The sequence below is a fragment of the Microtus oregoni genome, unplaced genomic scaffold, assembly GCF_018167655.1.
Source record: "Microtus oregoni isolate MIOR12 unplaced genomic scaffold, Mior012 000038F_ref0000394, whole genome shotgun sequence".
In the NCBI taxonomy this organism is placed as follows: Eukaryota; Metazoa; Chordata; class Mammalia; order Rodentia; family Cricetidae; genus Microtus; species Microtus oregoni.
Window position 1 is genome coordinate 3,749,240 of NW_024543097.1, and position 19,833 is coordinate 3,769,072.

The 19,833-nt window shown below is 39.7% G+C and overlaps 2 protein-coding genes across 11 annotated transcripts in view; one reads left to right on the plus strand and one right to left on the minus strand.

Annotated features, from left to right (window-relative positions):
- Positions 1–423: 423 nt before the first annotated feature.
- On the plus strand, positions 424–17,615 carry Rpe (ribulose-5-phosphate-3-epimerase). 2 transcript variants are annotated; one of them, XM_041631739.1, is made up of 6 exons: positions 424–625; positions 8,055–8,134; positions 13,290–13,429; positions 14,401–14,535; positions 14,975–15,061; positions 16,081–17,615. In XM_041631739.1, exons 1-6 carry the CDS (start codon positions 504–506, stop codon positions 16,201–16,203), a joined length of 687 nt encoding a protein of 228 aa, XP_041487673.1. In that variant the 5' UTR covers positions 424–503; the 3' UTR covers positions 16,204–17,615. The 2 variants fall into 2 exon arrangements, with proteins under 2 accessions (XP_041487673.1, XP_041487674.1); XM_041631740.1 differs by lacking the exon at positions 424–625 and adding an exon at positions 1,233–1,251.
- Positions 17,589–19,833, minus strand: part of Kansl1l (KAT8 regulatory NSL complex subunit 1 like) — an 86,864-nt gene continuing 84,619 nt past the window's right edge. For 8 of the 9 annotated variants that reach the window (XM_041631737.1, XM_041631735.1, XM_041631732.1 and 5 more), the window contains one exon: positions 17,589–19,345. In XM_041631737.1, the coding sequence (XP_041487671.1) occupies positions 19,115–19,345 (231 nt within the window). In that variant the 3' untranslated portion in view covers positions 17,589–19,114. The remainder of the gene's footprint in view (positions 19,346–19,833) is intronic. The other variant, XM_041631738.1, reaches the window with a different exon arrangement.

Here is a 19,833-nt window from a genome sequence, read left to right on the forward strand (position 1 = left end):
CCACCTGCACAAAACCTGCAGACACACATACATATTTAATAGGAGAAGGATTAATTAGGAAGGCTTAGCACGAGTTGAAAGGGTGTACGAGCAGGTAACCGGGGCTATGATCACAATATAAGATATACATGGAAGCAATAGTAAAAAAAAAAATACATTTTGAAAACAAATTCCTACATTGTAGGCGGTAGTCTAGCTGATGGGCCCGTTGCCTTCTTGTACTATACGCAATAAACTGTTTTTCCTTACAAAACGGAGAAGCTATTCTACTGAGACGAAAGTTCCAAGACCGGAGGGAAAAGGCCCGCCCCTCGCCACCCATCTGACAGCTCCGCCCCCCAGGAGGAGGCGGGACTTCCTCGCCGCAGGACCGCTGCTTCCGGTAGAGTCCGGAAGAGAGTGCGGGGTGGCAAGGGGCGGAGCCAGTGCGGCGCGCCCAATCGGGACGAAGTCTTCGCTGGCCCGGGCTCTCGTGGGCTCACTCGCTCTAGGGAACCGGCACCATGGCGTCGGGCTGCAAGATCGGCCCGTCCATCCTCAACAGCGACCTGGCCAACCTGGGGGCCGAGTGCCTGCGCATGCTGGACTCGGGGGCCGACTACCTGCACCTGGATGTAATGGACGGGTAACTCCGCGGGGCTCGGGGCGGGCCGGCCGCGCGGGTCGCGTCGCTGCACCTCAGCGAGCGCCTGTTGGGTGCACGGCGCCCCTTTGCGACGGGCGGCCTCCCGGGTCGCTCTGCTGAGGGCACCGAGCCGGCCCGGGCTGCCTTCGGGGGCCCGGGCCCCAGTCCTTCCCCACCCCAGTAACCTGTGACACTAGGACCCGGAAGCCACCTTCAGTAGTCAGGGCATTTCTTTCAGAAGCCGGCAGGGAAACTGAGGCTCGGTGCGACCGGCACGACTTGTCCAAACTCAGATACCTAGCCCCGCGACCTAGCTGCGAGACAGACTCGTCCACGCTTGCGAGCTTGACACCTGTATGTGATCCCTAAGTTCGACCACTTGCTGACTTGTTTTAGACAAGCCGCTTCAGCCCTCACTGAGGTTCGGTTGTAGTGTTTGGAAAATGGAAGTACTATTGATAATAGAACGCTTCCGCATCTTTGGAAAAATGAAATGAGCAAGTCCAGGGCCTGACGTGTAACAGATTCTCTACAGTTGTTAGTCGTATCGAATAACCCTTTCGAAGTCTGATTTTTCTGTCTATTTTCTCTTCAGGCACCCTGCTCTTCAGGGAGGTCAGATTTTTGTAAGTAATTTTGAAGCATTGTAGTTTTAGCTTTATTATGCTCAGAATCAGGGTCCAACTTTCCCAAGTCGGTTATAAAGTGAGAAATAAACCTAGACCCAAAGGAGGCCTTAAGACTTGCTCAAGATTACAGAAGATTGTGACAGACTTGGAACATGAGTCTTCTTGGCTTTCACTAGCATTTCCCACAGGAAGTTCCGCATTGAATGATAAAAGCCTTGGGTTGAGATAGAGAAATAAATTTATTTCAGATAATCAAACTCTGTTTGCCCTCAGTCACATCGGCAAATCTGTGTTATTTCCAAGAGGTTAGTCAGGTTTTTTTTTTTTTCTTAATGGGGTGGAACTGGGGGTTGCTGTTCTTTTTTTTTTTTTTTTTATTCAGAAAAGGTATATGTAACATCGAACTGGCCTTAATCTCTGAATCTTGCCTCAGCTTCCCAAATGCTAGGATTGCAGGCTTGGGCCATCACACTGAGATGGACCTTTTTAATGTCACTGGCTACTCTGTAGCAGGTTTTTCTCCTTTTGCTCTCTGGTTAAATCTCTTCTTTTCTCTTAACACGCACTGAAAGCGGTCCCCTGAACCAAGTGTGTAACATAAAGATTGTGGCTATGTTTTTGGTGCCTGAGAAAACTCAGGGGTCTGGGCATGGGTCCGGCTGCTCTGAGCCTGCTTATACAGAATGAATGAATGGAGAACACTCCTTTTCAGTTTGCTAATAGGAATATTGAATAGTAGTACTTAGAAGCACATGTCTTTCTGGCCTAGTACTTTCTTTTAAACCTTCTTTTAAAAGTTCTTTTATTTTTTAAAATTGTAATATAATTACATTGTTTCTCCCACTAAACCCTCTCATATACTACCTCCTTGCTCTCTTTCAAATCCTTGGCCTCTTTTTAAATTAATTGTTATTACACACACACACACACACACACACACCCTAAATACGTAACCGTGACCTGCTCATCTGTATGTTACTTGTGTGTACATTAGAGCTGGCCATTTGTTATTGTGTAAGACATGTCTCCTGTTCTCAGCATTCCTTAGTTATCTAGTTCTTTGTATAGAACTAGGAACCTGGGGGCTGATGAGGTACTTTTTGAGGTTAATGTTTGTCAATGAAGAGTGAGGTACAGTGCCATGTTTCATAGCCAAAAAAAGAAGGTGGAACCAAAATCAAGGCAATGTAACTATGTCTTAGAAGTACTTTCTGTGCGGCCTGAACTTCTACAGAACCCTAAAGGAATTTTCTGTACTTAGTAATTACAAGTTTTAGTTAGTAATCTTCAAGTAGTAATTTATATTTGTATTATTTTCTCTCCTGATGTCTGTCTCTTGCTCACCTTGGTATCTGTGTGCATCCATGTTATCATTGCTTAGCAGGAAGCATTGCTAGGAATAATTACCTTTGCCCCTCCCAGCAGACCCCCCCATGGCAGACATGAGTTTAGTAAATAACGCAAGAAGGCAGACTTTTTTTAAAAAAATTGTTCTACTCTTGCTGGGAAGCACTGGCTTGGGAAACATAAATTCTTCATGTACAATTATTATGCCTTTTAATCTTTACCAACTTTTTTTTTCCTTGAGTAAAAGCTGTTTCTACTCCTCATTTGCAAAAGAGGAAACCAATTTAGAGAAGTAGAGCTTCTCTCCCAGCGTCCTGCCTGAGCAGACAAAACCTGAAGGACCTGGTGTCGGCCACCTCATTTGCCACGTGGTGCAGTGTTTCCAGGGCAACAGTACAAAAGTGAGCTGTGGGCTCCCTTTACAAAGGTGGTCGGCCTCAGAATAAGTCCTTCTCTTTCCACTTCATCCCCCCCCCCCCACACCCCAGTTTTCTACCTGATTAAAATTGAATTTATCTAAAAAGTAAAAAACTGGGCTGGGAAACACTAGGTGGCCAGACACAAGTATGGTTCAATATCTAAAACAAAGGGCAGATTTATTTTCTGCAGAAACATTTGGAGGAAGACACAAAACACATCATGACAGGATGGTGGCTGGAACGGGCTGATCCCAACCATGGAAGCAGAGCAAATATCTACATCTAAACTAGTCTTCAGGATTTTAAATTGGGGAGATTTCACATGAATACTGGATTTCTGACTTGGTGTCAGAGCTTTGGCATCCATATTGTGTTTTCTGATGTGGCCATGATGGGCTGGAGTTGTGCGAGGCAAGCACTTTAACCAGTCCTACATTTCCTTGTGCCTTGTGCCTTACCCCCTTCCAGCCGGTCTCATCTGCTCAGTTTTGCTTTTTAACTTTGTCAACTGCAACTGGCTAGTGACTCTAGGATACCTGATTCACAGGTAGATTGTTTTCTGGTTCCAGTCTTGGTACATTTTGTACCGACCTTAATTCTCTTACCAGCTTGTTTGTTGATTTGTCTGCAGTAGGCTGCATTCCAGTTATCACTAAGTGAAGTAGGCATAGCACTGGTGAGCGAGGAAGCTTGTGTTCCTGTGTTACAACTGCTCTACCGGAATCCCAGCAAGCCCCCGGTTAAGGATTGCATTCAAGGAGGGAAATGTCAGAGTAGAATCGTTATAAAGTTGACTTTGCTGGTGAATTCCTTTTCTTTAGAGTGAATTCATTTAGAATTCTAGTCTGGTAAGAGATCTTTGAGGCCTTTGATAAAAAGTCATGATCTTGGGTCTTTGGAACCTCAGGAGCCCTCATGAAGAAGCTGTAAATCCCTTGATAGTTGGTGGTGTCAGGCAATTTCAAGATACTTGGTTTCATGCCTGTGTTTCTGTCCTTGTTGGTTATGGCTTAGCGAACAAGCCTTTAGTTTTTTTTTTTTTTTTTTTTTTTTGTGAGAATATTGATGCATTTTGTGCTCCTGGTAAAGTTAGTGAACCCAGTTCATTGAATTATCACCAGGAACACAAACACAAATTGCTCACATAAGTTGAGAGTGGTTTTTGTACGTTACATTTGTGTTTCTCAAGTAAGTTTGTACTTATTTGCTTCTCAGCCTGTCTTTTGTCACTATATTTGTTTTCTTAATAAATAAGACATAAACTGAGCAGACTTAATTTCAAGGCCACACGGTAAATTAAAAGAACAGTATATGCAATTAAAGACTTTGTGTGAAGTTGTAGAATACTCCATTGGGATTGCTGCCAGCTTACCTGACCCTTATTTCAACTGTAAGTAACTTAAGTGTGTCCTCGAGCTCTGATAGCGACTGTCCTTAGGCAGGCAGTAGAATAATGTTCTAGATACTAGAAATGGAACCGCCAAGGATCCGTCGGTTAGAGAACTCATCCACGCTGGTCCACTTGTCCTGCTCAGGACTGTCCTGCATGTGAGTTCCTGTCCTCTCCCAGGACTGCTGTTCTAGCTGTTATTGTCCTGGCAGGTGAATGCCAAGACTAAGACTGGACTTTGTAGTGTGTGGTAACTCCTGCCACCTGCACTCACTGATTGTGTGACCCGGGGCTGCATTCCCTCACCTGTAAAATACAGGTGCTACCTGCCTCACAGGGTTGCCAGATTTAAAGTTTAATGAATGGAAAGTATTTAGAACTTATACCTAGACTGTAAGTTTTTTATGAGCACTTACGCTGCCTGTCATCTAAACTTGCAGCTTTAACCACAGCTTACTCTCTTTTATCCCCCCCCCCCTTGTATCTAATCATTGTTGACAGAAACTCTTAGTTTTGCCTGTCTTTTTTTTTTTTAAACCAATTCTTATTATTAATACCTCTGCTGGTTTGACTGATAATAGTCTCCATAGACTATCATAGAGAGTGGCATTTTTGAAGGTGTTGCCTTGTTGGGGGAAGTGTAATACAGGGTTTGAGGTTTCAGAAGGTCAAGCCAGGCTCAGTGGCACTCTTTCTTCCTGCTGCATGCCAATCCAGAGGTAGAACTCTGAGCTCCTTCTCCAGCACCACGTCTGCCTACATGCCTCCATGCTAATAATGGGCTCAACCTCTGCACCTGCAGGGCAGCCCCAATTATGTGTTCTCCTTTAAAAGAGTTGCTGTGGTCATGGTGTCTCTTCACAATGATAAACCTAACTAAGACAATACCTCTTCCTTCCTTCTTGCAACTTATTGCTAAGTCCATCTTCATGCTTCATTGTATGTATTTTATTACTTGCTTCTTGCCCTATTATCCCACTTGATATTTATAGTGCAATAAACTCCAAACACCTGCATTCAGCATTGGACACCCTTAATCTGATAGAACCTATGCCTGCTTTGATCGACAGCCTTTCTCCCTGTGAGCTAAACTTGCTTATTTCTGCCTTCACTCGTGATTCAGCTATTTCTGACGCTATACATCTCAACATTCCGCAAGTCCTTTGATCTTCTAATGTAGAATGCTCCTGGGATACTTGCTTTTATTTTAATCTTTTGCCATTTTCCTTCTTCACATTGCTGTGCACATTATTGTTTAGATTTTCTCAAAGCCCAGGTTTCAGGAAGTAGCACTGTAGTCTATTTCTTGCTAATAATGTAGCAGTTGAATATGAGTGCCCTTCCATGTGCTTTTTCTGAGAATTCACCTTCTTCCACCCCATGGCTCTATTTGGAAAGAGCTTTCTAGGCTGGGCTGGCAGGTAATGTGAGAGCAGGAAAGGTACAAGTTGAGCTTCTCTCATCTAAAATGCTTGTGACCAGAATTGTCTCAGATTTGGGGTTTTATTTGGATTTTGGAATATTTATCTGTGCTTTGTAAGTTACTTTGGGGATGGGACACAGGTCTAAGTTCATGAAATTCATATATGTCTTGTGAAACTTTTATGTACAGTTCTCTTTATCAGGGTAGCTTGAACTCCTGATCCTCTTCTACCTCTCAGGTGTTGGGATTACCATGAGCACCATCACACCAATTTACCACCTTGTGTGTTGTGGCATCATATTGGTGCTCAAAAAGTCCCCAGTTTTATAGGATTTCAGATTAGGACTGCTTAGCCTGAGCTTTTTATGTTCTAGACTCTACAATGGCATATGTCACTTAAACTCACAGACCATTGACGAGAATTATCACGGGGGGGCTGTCTTGGGTGTACAGGCAGCTGGGGGGTGCTCGGTTGGCTTCCTACTGATAACTGTCCTGCAGCTGAGGGTCTACTGAGTTGTTAACACTCATTCCTCTATTGCTAATGAGATTGGGTTAGATGAGTGAAGGGAGTGTATGAGACTGTAAAGGCTTTGCCTATTCTTTATAAGACACAGGACTTGCTGCGCCCAGTATAGGATGACCTACATGAGGGAAAGTGGTTTCCTAAAGATTTAAATGAGCAGGTAATACAATAGAAGGTGAACTAAGAAGGTTGAAGGTTCTAAGTGCTTTTGGTTGGTGGCAGGCTGACTTAATTCTGTTCCACAGATTACTAACTGACTTCTTTCAGGATGTCAGTTATAATGTTCCTGAAACAGAATGTAAACAGTATTTATTTTATTAGTCGGAAGTATGGAGAACAATACAATATCTGGGGTGAACTATGCTCTCAATGTACTACTAGCTCTGATACACATCAAGTTATTTTTTTCCAGCACAGCTTTATAAAATTGCTTTTTTAAGTCTTTGCCTTGCAAGAATTTTCTATTAATTAAATTTAGTCATTTATTTTACATCCCAATCACTTTCCCCTCCCTCTCCTCCCTTCAACACCTTTCTCCCCCCACCACAGTCTACTCCTCTCTTTCTGTTCAGAAAGGGGCAGGCCTCCCACGGTATCAATCAACAAAGTGTGTCTTATCAAGTTTCTGTAGGACTAAGCTCTTACTGTTTTCAAGCTGGGAAAGACAGATCAATATGAGGAGTAGGTTCCTAAAAGTCAACCAACGCATTGGGGACAGCCCCTGCTCTACTGCTGTGAGTCCCACAAGTAGTCCAGGCTGCACAACTGTCACACCTATGCACAGGGCCTAGGTCAGTCACATGCAGGCGTCCTAGCTGTCAGTCCAGATTCCATGAGCTGCTTACCCCAAGTCCACCCACAAGATCTCTTCTATTTCCCTGCCCCACTCCTTGAGCCCTCATTACCTAGCCTCTCTGGGGCTGTGGATTGTAGTCTCGTTATCCTTTGCTTTGCTTTATATCTTCTATCCACTTGTGAGTGAGTACACACAATGTTTGTTCTTCTGTGTCTGGACTCAGGATGCTGGGTTTTTGTTTTTTTTTTTTTTTTTTTTTTTTAGTTTCATCCATTTGCCTTCAATTTTTTTGATGTCATTGTTTTTAACAGCTGAGTAATGCTCCATTGTATAAATGTCCCATGTTTTCTTTATCCATTCTTCAGTTGAGGGACATCTTACTGTTTCCAGGCTCTTGCTATGACAAAGCTGCTGTGAACATAGTCGAGCAAGTGTGCTTTGGGCTGACTGAGCTAATATGTCATAGCAGTTTTATTTGTAATACCAAGCTATTTTTTAATGGTTATTGTTTAAAGGGTTTAAATAAATTGTCATTCAGTGTTGTGTGATTGAAGTGAATTAGAGGCAGGTTGAGGTCTGTATTAGAATCTCTTAATAATTAGTGTGTCATCTGAGCAAGTCAGAAATTTTTTGTCATTTTTCCATTTCTGCTTGCCATGACTTATGAGTTATAGTCTTGTCATTATGAAGATATATGAGACAGCACACATTAATTGTAAGCCCTATCTTACCTGGTTACTTTTGCCTAATTTTGTCTAATATTAAAAATGTTAAGAATTATATGGGAAAAAATTGCCATCCCAAACATTCCTTTGTTTGTTTCTCAGAAAGCATATTGATAAATGCAGAAATGAAATTGAAAATGTTCTCAGAGTAAGATTTATTTGTTTGTTTTGTAGGCATTTTGTTCCCAACATCACTTTTGGTCACCCTGTGGTTGAAAGTCTTCGAAAGCAGCTAGGACAGGACCCTTTCTTTGGTAAGTGGGTTGCTAAACATTTAAAACTGATTACATTGCTTAAATAAAGGAAACAGAGGTTGGTTGATCAAGTTTATCTTGCACCCTTCTCCTGTTCTTTCCTGTGCTGGGCCTTCATTAGCTTGCTCTTAGCAATCCACACCCCTTCCCTTCCCTTCCTCCGTGAACCTGATTTTACCTGGAAAAGCTCTTCTGCTGAGGGCCTCATTGACGGCCCTCAGATATTTGCCCTCTCCTCAGAGAGGACTTTCTAAGCAACTGGTCCAAACTAACTTTAAACACTTTTCATTCTGTCCTTAGAACTGACTATAATATGATCCATGAAGGGAGGGCTAGAACTCAACTCGTGATTTTCTTTATGATTTATTTATAAATATATACTTATTATTTACATATTATTTATAATATATAACTTATTTATTTGGGTGTTTTGCCTGCGTGTATATGTGTGTGTGGTACCCTCAGAGGCCAGAAGAAAGCATTGGATTCCCTGGAATTGGAGTTAGAGAGGGTGTGAGCCACCGTGTGGGTGCTGGGAAGGAACCGAGGTCCTCTGGAAGAGCAGCCCATTAACTGACGACTCTTCTCTCCATCCCCAGCTTTCTTCAGGCTAAGCAGACATTACATTTGTATGACTAGTAGTTGAATATATATATAAGTGTTCCAGCACCCAGTTTATTTCTTTCAAATGTGGTCTTTTCAAAGATAAGCTTCATTTCATGGAATAATAAATATAAAGCGTTTTTGTTTCTTTTGCAGGGGGTTGGTTTTTCTTTTTGTTTATAGATCTCTCCAACCCAGAAGCTATTTGAACTGAAATAGAATCAAGCTTATAATATTTTATGTAACTTGTATAATTAAGGAAAACTTGTTTTTGTTTTTTTGCCAGTAGAACCTTTTATAAAATACTCTAGCTGAAATGTTCAGGTGATAGTTCTAAAACCCATATTTAACTATTTATATTAAAATAAAAACTTGTTTCTCATTCGCAGTAGGCATATCCGAAGTCCTCAGTAGCCATGTGGCTGTTGGCTGTTGTCAGTAGAGCAGCTACGGGCACAGCCTCTAGCAAGTGTGTCCAGCCTTTTGACATGCAACATGTCACTGTCAACTACAGAGTTCATACCTGAGAACCACACAGTTGAGTTACAAAAACTAAACAGAACCAAACATGAAGTAAGCTTATGGTTTTGTGTTGGCCTTAGCCATTCCTCAGCTTATTCAGGCTGCGCCTGGACATCCCTGGGAAAGGATTCATCCATTTTCAGAGGATCAAAAGAATGTGTATTATTGCCTCATGTCTACCAACATGTTCATCTTTTTAAATTTTATGTACTTAAATATAATCTTGATTATATTTAAAACTTAAAAAAGTTTTGGGGGAAGGGAGTTTTTAAAAGTAAGTTTCTTCTTGAATCTGCTTGTATTGCGTACATGACTTTTTAAAATTAAATCTGTTATCTTGATTATGAGAAATGATGAACTAAATCAAACTGCTCCCACATACGGTTGCCACACATCCCAATGCTCTCTTTCTCATATATTTTCCCACTGGTTTTTCCTTTCTCTTTTATTTTGACTGTGTTCTCATTTCTCACTGTTTCCTATGTCTTCTGTCATCAAGCTTTCATTCTTATAATACCACTGCCAGCACCTTATACAATCTACTTTTTCATCCTGGATTTAGGCAGACATGTATGATGTATACATGTATATAAATTTGCTACTTAATATTTTAGAAAATTTGTTCAAAATGAGGATGAATAAACTGTATTAATACTTGGAGTCTGAGGCTTTTTTTTCTTCTATAGTTTAACAGTTTGATTTTGTTGTTGGATTTTGGTTGTGTGACAGTTGATGCATGACTGGATTTTAAGAAGTAGACCAGGGCTAGAGAGATGGTTCAGCAGTTAAGAGCACTTCTGCTCTACAGAGGATCAGGGCTTGGTTCCTAACACCTACAGCAGGTGTCTCACAGCCTTCTGTAACTCCGTCTTCAGGCTTCTGTGCGTACCTGTACTTATGTGCTAATATCCACACAGAGAGACATATACATAATTAAAAGTAAGATCCTTAAAGATAACTAAATAGGTCGTCTGTCGTTGTCTATATAACCTCTAAGGTTCTGGGGTTTTGTTGGTGGAACTGAGATCAGAACTTGAACCTTGCACATGCCAATTTGAACCACAGCCTTTTACTGTTTTAAAAAATCTTTAAAAATTTTTATACGTGTTTGTGTGTATGCGCACATGTGTGGGGGTGTGCATATGGTACAGTGACACAGTGCACTTGTGGAGGGGAGGTCAAAGAAGAGCTTTCAGAAGTCATTGTCTACCTTCCCCCTTCAGAGGCAGGGTCTGTCTTACTGCATACTCCACTTCTCTCTCTACCTCCCATCTCATCATAAGAGAGCAGGGACTGTACATGGGACCATATTGCTGTATCAGCTTTCCATATGGGTTCCAGGGATCAAACTCAGCACTTGTATCCACTATGCCATCTCCCTAGCCTCCCTAAGTTCCCCTGGTTGACTTAGAACTTACTCTGTATCCCAAGCAGGACTTGAGCTTTTAATCCTCCTGTCTTAGCCACTGAAGATGCTTATGTTACAGGTCTGTACCATCTGACCCTGTTATTTTGAAAGCTCTGACCTATGCAGTCTTAGTTTTGAGTACAAAAACCAGCTAAGAAATAAACTAACAAGAAAAGTCTTTATTATCTAAGGTAGTGGTCTGTATTGTAGGGAACCTTAGAAATCCTCTTTAGCTCATTTATGAGGTTACAGCTATTTTCGTAATACTGTAACCGTCTCTCTAGCCCTGGTCTACTTCGTTGTCCACACTGGTGCTGCACATCAGTGGTGAGTTAGTTTTCTGGTGTCCTAACCAAGTCAATGATGCAGTGACATTGGATTCCTTCTGTAGTGACTGCATTTCACTGCTTTGTGCATACATACAGTGTGCATCTTTGGTGAAGCAGTGTAGAATATTTATCTTAATAAGTTTGTCTTTGAGTAATGTCTTGTTGATTGTCACGTTACAGAGTAAGAAGAACAAAGCACTTCTGCTGCAGGGTGTGGTGACGCTTTTGACTTGGTGACGTTTCTTGGGCCAGACAACTTGCACCATTACATGAACTAAACTGGCTGCTTTTTCCGAACACCAGTTTTTTTCTTGGGAAAAAACAAAAATGACAGCTTAACTGCTTGTTTTAGAAAGTTGACTGTTTTACAGACTTTCTTTTTAACTAACAAACTAAATTTATCACTTGAAAGAGAATACCTTGTGTTTGTTACCAAAGAGCTTGTAAGAAGAAACTGTGGTATTAGGAAGCTGCTGTGTTCTGTTTGCAGCCACACCTAGAGATAGATGTTCCTCATTATATCACGGTTTTGTTCTCACAAACGCATTGTAGAATGAGACATCATAAGTCAAAAGTGCATTTAATATGACTAACCTCTAACACATCATAGTTATGCCTTGGCTATTTCAAATGTGCCCAGAGTACTTGGATTTTTATCACCTGTAGCTAGAAGACACTTCCCATACACAGTACAATTTTGTGGGGGAGGAAGGATCTCATATAACTCAGGCTGCCCTTGAACTCTTAATCCTCCTGATTCTACCTCCAAAGTAGTACAGGATCATGTACAAGACTGTGCCTAATGTAGAGTCAGGCTCATTAAACTTCCTCCAGTCTTGACTCCTTATTCCCTGAGAAATTTTTACACAGCCCTGGGTATACAGACATATAAAATAAGCATATAAATCATATTTATTACTAGTAACAGGGTGTACAGTAGTTTATTTTAAAAAGATTTTTGGTGTGCATATGATTTCACCATTTATTAAAGATTAATGCAAACTTGTATACTACCAAGATGTGCTTGTTTTTAAATAAAGATTATCTTATCTAGATATTTGCTACTATAGGATATAGCATCATTAATGATTGTCTTACACATATCTGTGTTAAAAGCATAACTTATAATTAGTCTCTGTGACATTTTCTTACTGCAATACTTGCAACAGTGTGAGCTGATACTCGAAGGAGGCACTTATGACTTGTCCACTTGTCACCATCATTACACTTGTGCTGTGCTACTGATAGCAGGTAAACAACAGGGTTCATCAAGATAACCAGAGGATAAGCCTGTTTGTTACGTAGGCTTGACAGCCTCACTTGTAACCTTTTTTCCCATTGTGGAAAGAAGATCAGCCTCCCAGCAGTGTCCTCTGACTCCACATGCACACACACAATAATAATAATGATGATAATAATAATAATAACAATCAGCCTCCCAGCAGTGTCCTCTGACTCCACATGCACACACACAATAATAATAATAATAATAATAATCAGACTCCCAGCAGTGTCCTCTGACTCCACATGCACACACACAATAATAGTAATAATAATAATAATAATAATAACAATAATAATAATAATCAGACTCCCAGCAGTGTCCTCTGACTCCACATGCACACACACAATAATAATGATTTTATAGAAATAAAGTCAGTCATAAACACTGTGGTATTTGGACATTGGATGTGACCACTTCAGCCAGCTGCCAGGTTGTGAACAGGCAGTAGAAGGTAGTGTGTGTACAGCAGAAAGATGACCCAATGAGAAGGCTGGTGTGGGCTACACAGTGTAAAACTTACCAAGTGTGTTTTTTCTGGAACTTTTCTGTTAATTATTTTTAGATCACAGTTGACACCAGAAAACTTGCAAAATGAAGCTACACAAAGTAAACTGCAAAAAGCAGAACTTCTGTACTTTCTCTTAGTATTTCATGTGCTAATCAGTACTTAGAAAGGTCTAATGCATATAACAACTGCACAGCTAGCCAATATCAGACAGAGAGTGCTAGAATCTGTCTGAGGACTGCTGATCTTATGTGAAGTTTTTTACCTATTAACATGTTTTTGTTAGTTAGTTTAGAAATGTATACAGTAATGCTGGTATATAAAGGAGTTATTGTCTTAACTCCTTTCCAAGCTTTTGATTTTTATAATCTTAGTTAAATGTATGTGTGATGACCAAAAACCAAACCAAACAAACAAACAAAAAAAAAACCCTGTAGTCTGACTTCATCTTATGAGCTGGATGTTCCTCTCAGTAATGAACAGGAGATGTCTTTCCTTCCCAGATATGCACATGATGGTGTCTAGGCCGGAACAGTGGGTAAAGCCAATGGCCGTGGCAGGTGCCAATCAATATACCTTTCATCTTGAGGCAACTGAGAACCCAGGGGCTTTGATTAAAGACATCCGGGAGAATGGGATGAAGGTAAGTCGATGGTAGGAGTCATATTTTATACCAGTGCTTGTCAAAGATTGAAAGATAGGTGGGGGAAAATGACAGGGAAGCGACTGGATGTGGGCAGCTGGAATCCAGTATTAAAGTATAAAATGTTTGTAAGCTATTATTCCACTTATGTTTCTGAAGGTCACTACCCTGGAATCATTCACATTTAATGGCTATGTTATCTTTAAAAAGCAAACAAAAATAATGCTTAGGACCCTATCTGGCTTGAGTGTGTCACTGAGAGAGGGAGTAGATACACAGGGTCAATCCCTGAAAAAGAAGCTATTTGTAATCGATACCCACTGGCAAGGAGAAAATCAGTTTTTTACAGTGGAGTTTTACTGGGTCTACTAGCTATACTCTAAGGGAGGCACAATCCCCAGGAGTAATTGGCCAATGCCAGAAGAACTCCATGTTTTTGTTTTTTTTGGGAGGGTTTATCTCTTTATTATTCGTTTGTTTGATTTTTGTTTTTGTGTATATTTGCATGTTTGGTTTGGTTTTTCGAAACAGAGTTTCTTGGTGTATCTCTCTAAACCAGACTGGCCTCAAACTTAGAGATCCACCTGCTTCTGTCTCCTGAGTGCTGGGATTAAAAAATTAAATTTAAAAAATATGTATTTAAAATATACATGTGCCACCACTGTGGCCAGGCACGTTTTTGGTTTTTTTGTTTGTTTGTTTGTTTGTTTTTGTTTTTTTTTTTTAGCAAAAGGAGGAGAGACTATAAAGGTGGGGAGGAACTGGGAGGAGTTGAGGGCATGATCAAAATATATTGTAAGAAAAGTATTTTTGGGGTTAAAAATCAAAAAAGGAAAATAAATCCAATTTAAACACTGATGTCATACTCTGAATAATTTGCATACTCTCGTTTGTAATTTGATTTAAAAAAACAAACTTGGTGACTATAATCCAGTAGGGAAATGATGTGTTATAGCATTTGTCTGTTGCAGGTTGGCCTTGCCATTAAACCAGGAACGACAGTTGAATATTTGGCCCCATGGGCTAATCAAATAGATATGGCCTTGGTAATGACGGTAGAACCTGGGTTCGGAGGTCAGAAGTTCATGGAGGATATGATGCCAAAGGTAAAGAATATTCTGTTCTGGGGTTAGGCTTCTATTATAAATGTGTATTCAGTAGACATAATTGTATCACGTGTCATTGAGACATGCTTGATTTGGAGATGAGGGAACCGATACTGTTCAGATACTGTAATACAGATAGATACCTTCAGATACTGTAATACACTATGATAGGTTTTAAAATAAAATCTAGTATTTTAACTATATTGCAAAATTTTAAAACTTACTTTTATGACCTAGGGTCACTTGAGAGTTTTCATTAGAGTCTTTGCAAAGCTGTTACAAATTGAATGTCATTTGCTACATTACTTTTATAAACATAATCTGCTTCAGTGTATGTTATGTATGTGCTAAGCTTGTGTCAGCGGTGACGCTTTGTGAGGTTGGTTGCTTTCCCCTGCCTGTCCACTGTAGGAGTCACTGTTTCTTCGTGTATGTCTAGGTTCACTGGTTGAGGACCCAGTTCCCAACTCTGGATATAGAGGTCGATGGTGGAGTAGGTCCTGACACTGTTCAGAAGTGTGCGGAGGTGAGACTGCCCTCAGCAATCTGCGGGACAGGCGTGTCGCCAAAGAATTGCTCAAGTGGATGCTTTTCTTGGGAAAATATTTTTGGTTCAAATGTAGGATTAGGAAAGTAAAGAACAAGAGAGTTTCTAAATACATAAATTGTTAAATAGTAAACTCTGATCTCCAGAAAGAGTGTGTTGAATGTTGTTAGCCAGTCACAAAACCATTAAGTTCTTTAAAAAGATACATTCTTGACTGAAGAAAAATAGAGAAATTTAACTGGCCTAATTATGCTGCTCTTAAGAATTTAAAAGTCTTAGCTACCTGTTTGTGTCTACTATCAGTGACTGGGTCTCACTGAAAACATTTCCTCAGCATGTGATTTTCCAGCTTCTAAGAGGGAATTACACAACAGAATGGGGTTCCCTCAACTCAGACCCCATGCCCAGAGCTATATTTTGAGTTATCTCATTTGAGCTTTTTAGGGTGTTCCCCTTACCCCCCATTTCTTTGCCTCCACATTAAAAATGTCATCCATGGAGAATTTCCTAAAGCATTGTAAGCCATGCTGGAGTCTGAGAAAGCATAAAGACACATTTTTACATTCTTTCTGACACAAAATGACAAGGCACCGATGTTCCCAGTGTTTTGTGGATAGCTTCTCATTTCACATTGACTCCCTTCAGACTTCCTAGAAACAAACAGCTACAGTGTCTACAGGCCTTAGTGTCTGGGGTCATTGGTATGTGTTAGGAAAGCCTAAATGGAACTGAGGATCTAAAAGTTCAAAGCTCTAAGTATTGGCAACAGTACTGTATGCATCTTAGGACTAATTAATCCACTAGTTCAGTGACTTGGGAGACACATTTACAAATAATTGTGTGGCCTTATTTATAAACATTTTCCCTTCATAACTCAGTGAATTAGAGTGCTGCAGTCAGCTTCTGGGAAAGCACTGGCAGAGCCAAGGGTGGACAGGCCACTCCAGGACTTCTGTATTGGCTTCTTCCACGCTAACATAGCTGTGTACTTCTTGCAGGCAGGAGCTAACATGATTGTGTCTGGCAGTGCCATCATGAGGAGTGACGACCCCAGATCTGTAATCAACTTACTAAGAAATGTCTGTTCAGAAGCTGCCCAGAAACGTTCTCTTGATCGATGAAGTCACAGGAGCCCAGTTTCTGCTCATGAAATCTTTTTTACTGGAAAAGAGAAATATTAACTACCAGATCACATTGAATCGAATCGAAGCAGTGCTGCATTCCAGTGATTAAAATCAATTGTGCAGGATGTTCAAGAGGTTAGAAATAACTACCTTTTTAGTGATGCCATTTAGAGATTAGCATGATGAAATATTCATGTTTATATTGGGAAATGATTTTTGTAAAGAGTGAAAATATGGTTTTATGATTACAGACAGAAATGTGTCTTAGTGCCTAAAGAGGAAAATTAGCTACTATGAAAACCATTTTTCTGTATTTTTAAAAAGAATATTCTGTTATCTCCCCAGTTTATTCCTAAAGCAAATGACATCCATATTTTCTGTTTTGTGTCATTTGTGGTTTGTTTATATGCCTGAGAATATGAATGGAATGGGAAAAAATCAGAAGCTTTGGTGGGTTGGCATGCCATGGTCTGGCACCTGAAACATTTTTACTTTTTAATCTTACACTTGGTTTATTAAAAACTATAAAAATAATTTTTGAAGCCTAGGGTTTCTGATATGTAAGCACAGACTTTATCAAGCTATTTTCTTTTTCACAGCACACTATCCACTAATTCCTCCCTGCTCCTGGTTCTCACTCAACCCCCATGAGGGCTGTGAAATAATACATGGTGATGGCTCTGAGCAGAAAGGAACAATATAGTCTCTCTTGGGAGCTCCACTGGGTTGAATCCAGGTTGGCCCCATTCTAGCTCACCCAACTTATTTTCACTACCAACTCATATATGTTGAATGTGTTGAGAATTAAAAGCATAACATGATAATGTAAAGTTTATAGTTCTACTCGTAGACTGTAGGGGATGTGTATGTTTTGTAAGTTATTAAGCACTTTGGTTGTGCTTAATTAACTCTTAGATTGTCCTATAATTGTGAGGCAGGTATTTCTTGGGCTGGTACATAGAAAAGGTTCAGTAAGAAAGCTTTCTGGTATGTCCTACTGCTCTGACTACAAATAGCTCCCAAGAGGTGAGTTAGAAACAAGAGAGGTTCTTTGCTTTTTTGTTTTTAGTGTAACTGTACCCTCTAGCAGAGTCAGAGTGAGCCAAGGATACTCTGGAACTAGAGATGTGACCTGGAGGATGTACATATAAAGAAAGAAGTAGGCTAAGAGAAGACAGGATACAGACTTCATCTATGAACTAAGTATTAATAATAAATACTTAGTGTTCCCAGTTATCAAGGGACTGGAAATACATATTGGCAACTTCACACTTAACTCTTGAATATGACAAGAACACAACCAGTATCAGTAAATATCTTAAGGCTACTATTGATAAATAAGGTTTTAAAAAATAAGAATACTGACAAACATAGGCATGAAACAGATTGCTGGGGCTTTTTCCTGCCCTCTAAGGTAAAGTTTATTAATACTTGTTTTTATTTTTGGCTTAGGAAAAGTTTGTACCATTAGTAATAATATTTAATCAAATCACACAGTACAAGGCATATAGAAATAACTTTAATTAAAAAACTATGTAGAAGATTATAATATCAGTCATGACAAAGATTTGAATTTTTTTTGCTGGGACAACTTGTATTTTTCTGGCTTTTGTTATCTTTTTCTTTAAAAATAAATGTACAGTAAAACTATAACAAAAGTTTGTAAGTATTGAATTTGAAAGGTTCCCCTACCCCCTTTTTGCAGGGACCAGTTTAATTTCTGATCCTCAACAAAATCTTCAGTATCTAATCCCACAGACACTAAGCCCAGTGGCCAGATTTTCAGTACTATGGGAACTACAAATTGAATCACTTTTCTTTGAATAACAAAAAGTGGTGGATACAAATTGTCCTTAACTTTCATCTAGAAAAAAAATGGTATTATAGCTCTGGAAAGAATTTTCTTTAATGTACACTCTTCAGTATTCTATATTAAAGTCTTAGTCTTTGAAAAACTTGAATTCTTGATCTAGGATCCTATTAAGAGTAGATATTTGAGTTAAGCTATTGCAAAGAGAAACCAATTTAAAGTTTCTAGCTGTACATTAGCTAGAGTTACAACCATATTATGATTTGTATGCTGTTTTGCATTTTAAATTGCTGTCTTGAAGAGGTACATAAAGCAAATAAAACAGGGTGAATTTTCAAAGATAATAGTTTTAAAATGTATCAATATATTAAACTCTTAAGTTGCTTCTCTTAATTCTGTTAGGAGTAAGCAGAAAGTCTGTGGTTAGTTCAAGAGAGAACAATGATTTCAAATAAATGAATATTGTATTATCTGATATAAGAATTTCCATAAATAACTTATATTGGTTAAACAACTTTTAGAATAAAAGAAAAAAACAACTCCCCCTCCATAGTCCAAGCTTTCAGATGTCTGTTTCAGTCCACACCTGTGCTCAATATTCATGGCAGCTGACACTGCATAGAGTAGCTGGTCACGCAGTCTCAAGACTAGGTGTGTGTGTGTGTGTGTGTGTGTTCTGTATACACAATAGTATATTCTCATATATTATTGAGGCAATTTTAGTGAACTGCCATGAGAGTAGAAGCAAAGAGTAGTCATTTGATGCAAATCAACTGTGTTGTTAAGGCGGGGCTCTTACCTTAACAGAGTATGATTTGGCATCAAATCGCAGCAATTAATAGCTTAGTGCTTGTGATCTGTATTATTGACAAACACAAGTTACTAGCATCTGTGTAGGTGAAAAGCTATCTACTTCTGTGATTCAGGAAGGAGAAAGAAACTTCTCTGGCCTGGTTCATGAACAGTGGAAGATGGATACATGCAACACATCCTCCTTTTCTGGAATCGTGACTAGAGGAAGTGGAAGATCCACAAGAGGGTTTAGGTTTTTTTCCCTCTTTTCCTTTCAGTTACATAGTTTTCTTAATATATTCTCTGTCACCTATTTCTTTTAACATTAGTAACTCCTATACCAAAGGTTTTATACTCTTCCATCCCATCTAACTGCATTTTTGGAGGGAGGCCATTCTCTGGTGTAGTGCTACGGAAGACTTCCTTGCAGATGGCTGTGCTCGCCCCGTCAGTCTGATCCTTTCTTTCATCTTGGCATAATAAGGCTGCTGTATCCTCATCCTTCAACGGAAAGGCTCGTCGCTCCCACCACAAAGACTGAAAGGGGAAACATTTTCAGTTAAGTTTCACCTAATTTGATTATTTGTTAAGGAATTTGTAATGTCAGTTTTTATAATTATTCTTTGAGCATCTAAGTTCAGGTTTTTGTTTCCTCTTCATGTGTCAAAGTGGAATATACTGAGAATTTCTTGACTTTAAGGAATTATTTCTTTACTAGGAAAAGCAAGTACTGCCACAGAACCCTTTCAGGGTGTCTTCCCTTTGCTGTACTCCATTTCTGTCTCATTGTTATCACAGATACACACTAGCTGTTTCTGCAACTTGCATATTAATCTGTCCATTCTTGATCTAGTTATTTTTCAAAACTTTATGGGGATAGATGTGTGAGCTTTGTGTAGTTCTGGGATATACTCTTGTAAAGTAGGAGCTGGATTTGTGTGGATCAAGTGAAACCCTTTGCGAGAAACAAAGAAACAGAGCTGTGCTTACTGTGCACCATGTGCCTGTCTCCAGTGTTCAGCTTT

Coding starts and splice junctions, on each gene's coding strand:
- Rpe (XM_041631739.1), top strand. CDS start 504: ATGGCGTCGGGCTGCAAGATCGGCCCGTCCATCCTCAACAGCGACCTG. Junction 626..8,054: donor CACCTGGATGTAATGGACGG/GTAACTCCGCGG, acceptor TTTGTTTTGTAG/GCATTTTGTTCCCAACATCA. Junction 14,536..14,974: donor TGGAGGATATGATGCCAAAG/GTAAAGAATATT, acceptor GTGTATGTCTAG/GTTCACTGGTTGAGGACCCA.